The sequence below is a fragment of the Urocampus carinirostris genome, chromosome 3, assembly GCF_059441175.1.
Source record: "Urocampus carinirostris isolate Australia breed hairy pipefish chromosome 3, RoL_Ucar_1.0, whole genome shotgun sequence".
NCBI lineage: Eukaryota > Metazoa > Chordata > Actinopteri > Syngnathiformes > Syngnathidae > Urocampus > Urocampus carinirostris.
The window spans coordinates 54697405-54710237 of NC_142351.1; the positions used below are offsets into that span (position 1 = coordinate 54697405).

The following is a 12833-nucleotide window of genomic DNA, read 5'->3' on the forward strand; positions in this document are numbered from 1 at the left end:
TGGCTTGCCAGAAGCCTATAATTAGACTATCCATTCATCCATTAGCTGCACCGCTTATCCTCAGTAGGGTCGCGGGGGTGCTGGAGCCCATCCCAGCTATCTTTGGGCAGTGGGCAGGGGACACCCTGAACTGGTTGCCAGCCAATCGCAGGGCACACAGGGACAGACAACTCGCTCATACACACCTAGGGACAATTTGGACCGGCCAATTCACCTGAAATGCATGTTTTTGGAATGTGGCAGGAAACCGGAGTGCCCGGAGGAAACCCACGCAAGCACGGGGAGAACATACAAACTCCGCACAGGAAGTCCGGTAGCTGGATTTGAACCCATGACCTCAGAACTGTGCCGCACACGCGCTAACCACTGCGGCGCCGAGCTGCAGAATTACACTATATATGGATGAATACTATTGTGATATCCACTTCATGTAAATGGATACAATTGTGGCATTTTAGCCATGAGGGTAGGAAATAAAATAGAAATGTCCCAGAGAAATCCACCAATACACTTGAGGCTTTTGTAAGAGTAAGCCAGAGTTTGCATGTAAATGTAAATGCTCTGCATTTATATATAGCGGTTGTCAAGTCAATGAGAACCTCCCAAAGAGCTTTATAATGTGCTTCACACTTTCCCATTCACACACACTCACATACCGATAGAGGCGTCAGCCATGTGAGGCAACTACCTGCTTATCTTACTACCTGTATCATTTATCTTAGTACTACAAGTATAATGGAAATGCTAATATGCTATTGGTTGAACTCCCTTACTTTCTTTATTATGATCAAAATTGAAGACTTCAAGAATCGGTGATAAAATACTGTAGCTTTGTAATGTATTTATTCACAACCGTTCCCAAGGATTGCAGTGATGCTAAAGGGAGAAGCAAAATCCTGCTAAGTATGGGAATGAAGATAGCGCCTATCAAGAAATACAAAGAAAAACAAGGAAGTCTACCATCGCAAAGTTGCATAGCTGTAACCCATCGGCGAATGAAACTCTAGTGATAAAGGAAATAATAAATAGGGAGACAATTAAAAACTATAAATATTATAAACCTTGCATGTGCAGATTTTAAAATCAGTTTTATTCTAATGGGCCATCTCCTCCGCACTGCATCCTCCCACTAACGGCAAAGTACCAGCTCAAGTCACAACCCACCAAAAGTAGATTTCGTACATCGTAATTTGCTATATACCGGCCTAAGAAAGGACGGAAGATTCTTAGTATCGGTTCCTCAGAACCAATCAATACACAGATACTTTTTTAGCGAGTAAGTGTGTTTCATTCGTCTGGGTACTAAAAAGTTCAACAGTGCTTTGTAGCATCTAATTATACCGATGAGGTAAACCGCGCCTGCGCAGACAAAATCAGATTTACCAACTGAGTATACATGCACAAGTACTGTATTTTCCTGACTACAAGTCGAAGCTTTTTTCATAGTTTAATTTTTTGACAGAACAATGATAATTTATTAAACAAGTGAGAACAGCTGAGCAAAACGGCAGCGAAAAGCAGATCATACTCTGCTGATTACAAGCTTAAATTAGTGAAATATGCAGCCAAAAACATTAATCGAGCAGCAGAAAGAAAGTTTAGAGTTAGCGAGAGATTTGTAAGGGACTGGTGAGAAGCGGAGGTGATGATGAGTCTGACATAAGCGACATAGAAGCGGAAGGAGGAGGCTGTGGATCTTCTACCGTGATGAAGCTTTCATTGGATTTTGTGATTTGGAGTGAAACTGATCGTTCGGTAAGCATTTTCTTTAAGCTAGAGCAGGGGTCAGGGAACCTATACAAGATTGATTCCATGCGAATATTCTCCATGTCGTTCTAAATTTGCGCGAGTAAAGCTTATTGTAGTGCACGCAAATCCAAACCATCACTCAGTATGGGGCACATTTTTAACTACAGTTTATAGTCAAAGTGTCACCTCAAAAACCTTGTTTTGGCTGTACATGGCTAAGATGATATTCATATGGAAGCTCATTTATTTAATGTTCACTGTTGAGACAACTTATCATTAAAATCCACAGAGGGAACTGTAAATACACCAAAACGGCAGCAGGTTTGATTGGATGAGTGGTCGGGATGGGTGGAGCTATGCACAAAACGCAAGCACCGTCTCGCCCTGCACTGAAGGTAAATACGCCAGTATCCTTGTTTGCAGAGTTTTGTGACATTTTTACAAAAGAATTTTGCTTGCACTTTGAAACTATTATTTATGACAAAATTAGCCTTAAGTAAATGTGGGAGGGAGACACATAATAGGGGTTTTATATATATATGTATATATATATATATATATATATATATATATATATATATATATATATATATATATATATATATATATATATATATATATATATATATATATATATATATATATATATATATATATATATATATATATATATATATATATATATATATATATATGGGACACAGGCTCAGGCATTATCACTATTTCATAGATTTTATCAAATCATCAAATGTCACACAGTGAAATATAATGTGCCAAAGAATAAGCTTTTGTCTGCAGAGCGTGTTAAGCGGTTTTGTTGAATTCTGTCTCAAAATATATGGTGTGGCTATTCCCCACCCCCAAAGAAAATCTAAATATTTTGCTTTTGTGGCTCTTTGAGTCAAGAAGGTTCCCGACTCCTGTGTAAGAGTTATTTTAATATATCTTAGAGCCCCAATCTGTAATATTCAAACACTTGAAGACACTAAGGGCCAGTGCCATGGAGCACAGTTTTGCGGCAGGATGCCAGACAAAAATGGCGCAGATCTAGGTGGGGATTCCACCGTATAAAATGAATAATTTTATACCTATGATTTTGTATTGAAATATTTTCTGTACCACTAGGAGGTGCAATGTACATATGTTTTTTTTACTTCTTATTTATAATCATTTTTTGGCTGGTGCGATTTAGACTCCGGAGGGACTTGTAGGTTGCAAAATACGATACACGGAAAATGAAAGGAATTGCCCAACTATTGCATTCGGAAAACTTGCAGTCGGTCTAGGAACTCAATCAGATTTCTGAGTGTGTTTACATTGCTTTACATAATCGGAATACAGGCGATAATTTGTTTCAGATCGGATAAATCCCTGCATGTATTGCTGGCGCTAATGAAGAGGAAGATAAATATAGATGCTCGGCCGGTAAAGAGGGCGGCGGTAGATTAATTTGCAAGTGCGGAAGCGCCACAGGCCAGAGGAACGCCTCAGTTTTAAAGTGCTGCCACTTTATGACCACTTCAAGGAACCACCTGCTCGCGCACGAGGGTTCGGCCCTCAAGTGCACGCAAAGGGAAGGAATTTGAGATTGGGACTGGAAGAAGATTAAAAAGAATTCTGGACTGTTTTCAAAATGTTCATGAAGTTGCACTTGAAAATGTAAATCTTAACCCGTTTACAGAAACAAAACGCTTATTTCGAGTGTCAGTTTTGTAGTTTCAAGCAATTTAAACGGAATTGTCTTTGCTTTTCCTCATTTTAAATGATAATTGTGGAAACATATTTAGCTGTTTAAGAAAATATTATGATTTGCTAGAAACAAATCAATCTTGTTCATTTTTTTATTTCTCTTAGTATGTTAGTCAAAAGACAAGATAATACATATTCCTACACATCAGCAAATCATTTTGCCCACTCCGTGCTTGATTTGAAATATTTTAACTTGTTTTTTTCTAGTAAAATAATAAAATGTATACTTAAAATAAGCCAAATCATCTTGCTTAGCAATTTTTTTTAAATTTGTTTTACGAAATCATTTTATAGTGCTATTAGAAAGCTATGCTAATAAAATGTCTCACTTTAGTAAAATGGCGTAAGGATTTTATGTTTTTCAATGCACAGTAAAAACTAAAGATTCACCCCATGGGAAAAAAACATGCTTCTTTTAAGTGCAATTTTACTAGTTTTACACTACTTTAAATTGTGTTTTCTTTTATAAAATATTTTTTTTATATCTAAAACAATTCAAATTGTCTACTTTGGCTGATTGTTTTGCATATTATAAGTACTTAGATGTTTTATTTCCTAAAATGAGCAACATACTAATTTATCAAGTTTGCTTATTTTTGAGGTGGGGTGCATCGTCTAAGGTGTCCTTAAAATATGAAAGCTAAGTATCTTCTCTTATAAGTACGTGTTAAAAATGCCAAACTTTTAAGAACCCATATGCTTTATTTTCAATTGCCTATCTGCTTTTATCTTTTTCTGAGCTGTTCGGGGAGGAACACATTATGAGAGAAAGCCTTCTTTTTACGAAAGTCCAAACGCCAACCACAACCCGAACCACAAAGAAACATGAAAAGGTAAAGTATATTTTTTGTGTCTGAGAAACCCACGTACTTGCACGAGCATCATGAATGAGCTGGCAAAGGCTGCAATCATGAATCATGACAAGATATTGGGGCAGAGAAAAAAAAAATGTTCCAAATTGTGTGCAGCTCTTTTAAGGATTTATTTTCAAATTCTATTTGGGAAATAAAATGGCATGTCTTGAAATAAGAAAAAAGAAAAAAACACTGCCCAATCGCTTCTCAAACCTTTTGACAAATCTGCTCTATTTAGATTCCAAGGTATACTTAGCAGATTTTTTTATTCGGAACCTTATACATATTTACAATTTGATATGCATACTTTTGTCTTTTTTTGATCTTGCTGCTATTTGTTATAAGAATTTTGTCTTATTTATTGTCTGTTAGCATATGGGGATGAGCAGTATGTTGTCTATATAGCATTTTTGATAATAAAGTTCAAGTTGAAATTATTTTTCGGTTAAAATAAAGAATATTTTACTCAAAACAAGTTCAAATATATTTTTTGGAGCACGATACTATGCTTGTGCATTTCTTGTTTTTACACCAGCTTCCTCAAAATTGCCCTCCATTTAAAACACACGACCTTATTTTCGGATCCAACTCATTTTGTTACACACACTTATATTACCTATGCGGCACGCATAAGTGCAATATTACATGCACTCGCATTTTGCATGCACTCCAATAACGAATCTGGTCACTCACATTCTGCCAACGCTCACAAATCATGCAGCCTCTATCGCCTAGGGAACATTTGTTGTTGTTGTGTCGTGTGTGTGCGTGCGCGGACGCGAGAGTGTGTCCGTTCGTAGCTGGTACTCCAGCGGCAAGCCTCTTAGTAGCGAGGCGTGATCCTGCCTTTAGATTGCTGTTTAACAAGCCGTCAGAGCCGGCATATTGGCTCTGGATGGACGCAGATTCCCGCTGGGAGGAACGGGAGAGAAGGAGAGACAGAGGGTAAAAAGTGAAGGGAGGCGGGAAGGGAAGACAACGTTAAGACTCCGAAATAGGAGTAGTGAAATCAAGAGGGCGTGACGAGAAAAAATTAAATTAAATTAAGAAAAAAAGACGGAAGAAAATAGGAGCAGTAAAGGGCGTGGAAACAAAGAAAAAGGTTCTCCAGCCCGGCAGGACTCCAGAGGAGCCACATATCATAAACAAGTGCTGTTTTTAATAGTCTCATCCAGTCTTTGGCAGTTCATTTTTATCCCGTAGATGTTACTTTCATAAAAATTTACAGCCAAGAGTGCAATGCGGCAAAGTAGCGGGCGACGGGAATACGTACGTCCATGAACTCCGCGTTGGCTTTGGGGCCTGTAGTCTCGTTTAGGATTTTAATAGCCACCGGGATCTTCACTGTCTCACCTTCTGGGACCCAAATGCCCTGCAAAACAAAGATGTGAAAAATCCCACAGTTTTTGATGCATATGTTTTTGTTACTGTTGGGGCAAATGGATACCAATTTAAAAAAAAAAAAAACACACGGTATTACTATTACAATACTATGTTATTACCACATAATTAACAGGTTGCAATTGTTAGAGGTTAAAATAGGGTAGGTGAACCAGTAAACATCATGCCTAGTTCCTACAAAATCAGTTAGAGTTAGCGGTTTCTGAACCAGTCTATTCAGGTTCTTTTAGGGGCTACTATGTTAGAGACCGCTGGTATAAAGTAACAAAATATCGAGCAAAAAAATATTCCACTTGTTATATTTGTTAATCTTAAGTATAAATTGTCTTATTTTACTAGAATAAAGCAAGTTCTAATCGTTTCAAACTAATAAAAAAACTTAAAAATAAACAAATGATAGCAGTTGATGATTTTGCACATTTCAAGCGGTATTTTCTTCCAAAATTAAAAAGAAATATTCTTAAAATAACAAAACAAAATACCAGCTGCTAGATAAAATAATTGTGTTGATTTTAGTTGTTTTTTCGTTATTTTATACAAGAAACAAGAACATTTCGATTGGCAAAATTTTCTTCCCTAGCAGATGTTATTTTTCTCGTAGTATTTGTCAATTTTATCCGAGAAAAAATTAACATGTTGATAGAAAAAAAAACGGACTTATGAAAAACATATTTTGGCATGAGAATGGCATTCTAAGAGTGCCTCTTGTTGGTTGATTCATGAATAAAAATGAGGACATTTGAACCAAAATAGTTCATTTTAACATGTGTGTACTGAATTTTCCCAACATCAACTTACCTTGTAGACTGTCCCAAAAGCGCCAGAACCCAAAATTTTGACCCTCTTCAATTCCGTCTCCTTTAGGATACGCAGCTGAGCTTGGTTAGGGGCGGTTCCACTGGGGGTCAAGGGCTCTACCAGCTGCAAACACACAAACAATCGGTGTCAAGTATTTATCTTGCAACAACACAACAAGCAAGGGAGTCTGCCCCTTCCTAGCTTCTAGCCATTTTTTTCCTTTTGTGCCATGAATGCAAAACAACACATTTAAAGGCGCCGGAAGCACGAAACATGCGGAGGCTGTCACGAGAGGAATAAGAAGTTGTGCAGCAGTGGTGTGCAGAGGTGACCGTGTCAATTTTGTCTTTCCCTAGCGGGTGGGCCACCGTGAGGCGGTAGGGAGTCTATTTGAATTACGTTTAAAATCCCGAGATATGTCGCACCTCATACATTGCTGCCTCAGCTCAACGTGGGTTGAAAATAGTCTGATTTTCATTATCACCAGATAATAATCCTGATAGCAAGGGACGGTAGAGTGCACCTTCCTTGTCGTTCTGTCAGCCAAAAAGTGAACTGCACTCACAAGGCTGCAATCCATTGGGAAATTTTTGCAATCGTGGGCTGGTAAAGCGGAGACAAACTGCATTTATGGCCCACGATCAATCTCATAATGCTGCGAGGAAGGTCAGGCAGAGAGCGACATTGCAGGGCCTGACCGCTCTTTTTTGTCGTTCTATCCACGAAAGTGAACTGCACTCGTGGGTCGTAATCCAATGGGAATTTTTTGCGAGTGGGGACTGGCAAAGCGAACTTTGTCAGGCCTGGCTACTCATCATTTGCCGTTATTTCCACTGGAGATGACATGCACTCATGGCCCACGATCAATCTCATATTGCTGCGAGTAGGGTCTGGCAGAGCACAATTTTGCAAGGCCAGGCGTCTCTTCTTTGTCGTACTAAGCATCAAAAGGTGAACTGCACTCGTAAGCTGCGATATAATCGCACATTTCTGCAAGCGGGGACCAGTAGAGCGCACTTTTGTCCACCTGAAAGCTCTTTTTTGATTTTTTTTTTTCATATAAAATAACTGCACTTGCGCTGTTGTGATCTATTATCCCCGATCGCTCATTGCAGGGAGCAAGGTCTGGCATAAAGCATCTTTTTTGAGAGGCATGCTATTCTTGCCAACCCAAAATGAAATTCACGGTTGTTGCCTCAGTCAATTATCCCCGGTCGACTTTTGGTCGGAGCCTTGCATTTATTTTTGGGATTGAGCCACTGAAGCGTGCAGGGCTGGAAGTAAATTTGAGTCAAGTGTAGCCGATTTTTAATTTTTTTTATTTTCGTCTAAAATGAAAATTCCCCATGCCTGTTAGTCTTTGTTTGAAGCAGTGGTTTTCAAATAGTAGGGTGGGAACCTGGGCTTGTAGTTTTGCCCTTGGGGCGTGGGCATATATGACTATGGGTAACTTAATTTTTATTTTTATAACTTTCCCGGAATAAACGGAAGTTGCTCCTGCGCTACACTAGGGGGCAGTGGCGTTTTCAGTGGCAGAGTGTTTTGTTTACATTCAGCCCCAACACAGTAATTTAGGTAAATAGTATAAGAATTCAGTATGAAGTGTAGATACAAATTGTAGCAGGCCCTCAAGTGACCCCCAAGGGAAAAAAAACACAAATGTGGAGAAAGGGGAAGAAAGACGGGGTGAAGAGACGAAAAAAGTCTCCTCCTGTAATGCTTCACTGTGACCTTGGAGGAAGACGAGCAAAGACTGGAAGCTGATTGCACAAAGCTGTCACATAACAACCCATTCACGCTGATAGGACGCTTGGTTTTTCCTTAGCGAAAAGGTGCCAAAAGGCATAGATTTGGTGTGGGTGGAGGTGACATGTTACACTCAATATCGAGCAAACAAAAAACAATCTCTGCGGTACGCACTGGTTTAAAGGGACCTGTTGCGTCTCCCAGAGCAGCGAGAACAAAGAGGTGGTGGCCGGGTTGAGAGGAGCCCTTTAAAATATTGTTGGTGTGCGGTTTTGCAAGCCAGCAATCTTATAAACACAGGGCAAACAGCAGCTGATGATTTTCTAGACTGTGTTGATGCCTCTGTATGCCTTGTTTTAATGATTTCTAAAATGTGAAGGAAAAGCACTCACAATGTTTAACTGTCACATCCTGATACCAATGCTTTTGGCCACCCTTGTACTAAATTTTCACATACAAATATTTTTCAAGAGTCAACATTCCCCGCTTTGGTTTGAGTATGGCCGCATTGTACAAATCTGTATATTGTCAGCGACTGGCACAGCAAATATAGAACCTTATCTCAGCAGCTGTGCACAAAACAAAGCGTTCCATGCCAATGTTTATGACTGGCTCCACCTGGCATCCGTCGAAAACTGACACCAGGCCTCATTCCAGCAGCCGGCACGCCACGCGCCTGGCTGCTCTAATAAAACCTCAGTCCCTCAACCCTCCTCTTTTGTTAGTTTTTAGGTAACATGCTCCACCTTTGTGGGTCAGTGGTGACTCGCGTCTTGAATCAGCTGTGAAATGCACAACAATACATCATTGTTGTTTTTTTCCTCTCATCCTTTGGTTGCGTTGTTAGGATTCTTTATCCATGAAAATATCGTCATTTTTGTTATGGGTTTCTGGGCCTTTTCCCTGCCGGTAAACCCCTTCGATTACAAGTTTTAAACATGTTAAAACACAACTCAAAATAATTATAAAACTAAGTAAATTGTTGCTGTTACCTGCTACTTACAGGGTGATTAACCTTTTTCATGGCCAATATAAGCACTTTTCAAGGACTTTCAAAGCCAATTTTCCGATTCCTCCCGTGCCATTGAAAGAAAAAATCCGTCAATCATGTGCTTTGCAGTCACAGTTACAGATGCAATTTTTAATATTGCATGTTTATATATCAAGCCATATGATTTTTAGATCTTGAGTATATCACAAATATATGTGTGTCTCTGGACCATACGTGTGTGATTATTTTTGAGACAATCTCCACATAGGTGTTGGGTAAAAATGAGAAAAATATAATATGTAGTTTTTTCAGATGCTTCCCATTACAATTTAACACTGTCAAACACTATCTTATTTTTTTGTATGGCCCATAATAAAATGTCCATTATTGATCGGTAGTGCTTGCACTAATACACATTTCATAGTGCCGTGTTTAGTTGTAGCATGCACCTGTCCTCTTGGGCTTGACCCATAGGGGGAAATGACGCTCATAGGACAATGACATATAAACTAATGCCAGCTGCCGTTATTCATGAGAGAAAAAGAAATGCAAAGGGAAGACGAATTCACTAGACAGCAGTTTTGGTTTCAGTCTATGCATATCAAATATAATATATATATATAAATATATATATATATATTATATATATATAATATAATATCAAATCTATGCAAATCAAAGCGGCGCTGCCACGAGCGGCTGCCTTTTCCAGCAGCTGCCCAATTGTTTTATTGTCTGCTCCTATCTTCGTGTTTTTACACTACACTATGGATTACTTCTATCCTATGGACATGGGTTTTAGCGCACAATAAATGCGTGTATTCAAGGAATTTCAACTCCTTGCCCCGAAGAATTGCGTGATGAAGGGGCCTATCGTGGAAGGAGAGCCGGAGCTAGCGAAGCGGCTAGCGGCGTTATAAGTCTTCGGTACCATCCGTAATCATGGTAAATGCGAACTCACGACCAAATGAGATCATCGAGTGCGGGTGAAAAAACATCGAAGCGCACAGGGAGCGCAGTTGCTGTGTTTTGCGGAAACGTGGCTCACGTTTAGCATTCCGGACGCTAACGTGTAGCCACCCGGAGCTACCCGGAGCAATCCGGCTTCAACGCCGCTAAACAGAGACACGAAAGCCGGGGGGAATCGGAGAGGAGGCGGACTTGCTAAAACGAGGTGGTGTATCCCTGGATTTTCACAAAGAAAAGTTTTCCATCTGCCGCAGGAATGTCGAACTTTTGGACTGGCGTGACGTCATCCGCTCCGCTACAAGCACCCCTAGGGCATCATGTTCATCTGTTAATAAACAACGGGGTAGACTGCTGGAAGTGTGAATTTCCCTACGGGGATGAATAAAGTATCTATCTATCTATAACAATTTCATAAATCTACAAGCACTTCAATCCAAGACTTTTAAATCCTTCAAAACAAGCCAATAAAATGATCTTTACAATTAAATCAGGCAAAGCAGGTAGCTGTTTTTAACAACTCGTGCATGGTAAAAAGAGGAATATGACTGAGGAGAACTGAGGATTCAACGTTTCTTGGACCAAATTATTTGTATTCATTGCCAATGAGGGTGGATTGCTTGACTGTTTGCTCTGTAGAGAGAAGTTATCAAATAACAAAAAAAGGTAGTAGGGAAAGAAATTTCCAGGGATATTATGCTACATTTGAAATAAAAAGTTTGATGCATCAATTCTGGCGAAGTTAGATGAGCGCAAACATAGATTTACGAAGTGGATTGTATCTCCAAACTACAACACTACAGCAAGTTTTGTTGCAACCCAGGAGATAATAAAGCAGGGAAATAATGTCCATAAAGGGTGACTACATGAAGGAGTAATTCTTCAGAACACCTATTTGCAGATTTAAAGAACAAAAGTGAAATAATGCCTGAACACATGCCTCTCTTCACTAGAAGGAAAAGTCTTCTATAATGGCAAGCAACATCACCGAGCAGCAAATCATGGACATTCAGTGCCAGAATAATCAATTGCTTCTGATAAGTTGTGTGAATAATTTTGTCAAAGCAAAAAAATATTCTGTAATTCATTAATATTGTGATGAAGTTAAACTTGAGGTGGTATTGTACAACAAAGAAGAGGCGTGATGCGTCATTATCCAGAAGATGCCCAGCAATCAACTTAGTCATTTTGATAGTAGGCTAACATAGCTAATATAAATACAAACATTAAATATTAATTCCAAATTAATTTGTTTTTTTTTCTGTTCAGTATGGCTCTTTAAATATTTGGGGTTTCCTACCCCACAACTATCCTAAAAACTAGAAAGAAATGTGACCGGACAACAAATAGAAAAGCCGTCCTCACAAATATTGACAAAATGTTATCAACATTAGGCGGCTAACCAAACGGAAGCTCAAATCCGAGCGCAAAACACGCAGCACCGCACACAAAGCGTCAATGCGTCTGATCGATGCGTGTCTTAATGAGCCTATCGGAAGCCGGTCGTGCGGCGGTTTATCAGCGCCATAATCACACCGCTCAACACACGGCCATCAAACAATATAATGAGACCATACGTCAGCTCCTTGGCCACTCAAACACTCAGTGGACGTGGCATAAAAGCATCACGGCAGTGAAAAGGCCGCCTTCCTGCCAGACGCACACAACGGATGACTTCGCCTGCAGGCTGCCGGTGATTTGTTGCTTCTCGGACTCGAAACCTGCTGCGATGCCATTGCAGGAAGTAGGTTAGCAGGCCATGACTCGGAATTTTTTTTTTTTTTTACTCCATCAATTAACTGATCAATCCCATTGTGCTTATAAGACTCCTCAGCTTACCTTGAATCGTAATTATTCCGCTCCGTAATAAATGGTGTTCGTATGGCCGACAAAGACTGAATAAAATCATATTGGGCCATACAGGTTTTTCACCTGAAAACTAAACTAGATTTAAATGAAGACTGTATCTCACATAGAAATAGATATGATTTTTATCTTACATTATTCAGATATGTAAATGGCCCAGGAATTAGAAAGGTGAAAAGGTTTCGAAGGAAATACCGTGTTTATTTGTTTCAGGATTCCTACAGTTAAGGCAAGGTAAATTCAAGACTTTTCAAGACTTTTTTTATGCATTTCGAAATTTAATTCAAGACCATGTCAACAAAGAACAGAATTGAAACAGACGGATCAAAAAAAATACATATTTCTTGCACACAATACATCGTGCCTCGTACACATTACCTGCCATAGCTTTTGGCCATTGCGAAAAACGTTTTTTGGACAGTCTTAGTAAATTTACACTTCCCCATGTCCGAAGTTACTATGTGTATTTTGGGACATAAGACATGCATCTACCCTGAGAGGCTGGACTGAAACCAAATCACTGTTTTGATAGTTTTGTTGTGGTTGTGCAATGTTGCAACAAAAGTAAAGCAGTGAATCAAGACATGTTACGAATTATTTTTAGTTAAATAAAAATACATCTTATTTATGTGTTCACATTTTTAGGACTTTCGAAAATTGGATTTTAGACATTGTATTTTTCAAGTAATGAATTCATCCATCCATCCATTATC

At 39.1% G+C, this 12833-nt stretch overlaps 1 protein-coding gene across 3 annotated transcripts in view; it reads right to left on the minus strand.

Annotated features, from left to right (window-relative positions):
• Positions 1-12833, minus strand: part of LOC148370163 (receptor tyrosine-protein kinase erbB-4-like) — a 377191-nt gene that overhangs the window by 50978 nt on the left and 313380 nt on the right. For all 3 annotated transcript variants that reach the window (XM_088332560.1, XM_088332561.1, XM_088332559.1), the window contains exons 18-19: positions 6552-6674; positions 5626-5724 (exon numbers count right to left, since the gene is read on the minus strand). In XM_088332560.1, the coding sequence (XP_088188686.1) occupies positions 5626-5724; positions 6552-6674 (222 nt within the window). The remainder of the gene's footprint in view (positions 1-5625; positions 5725-6551; positions 6675-12833) is intronic.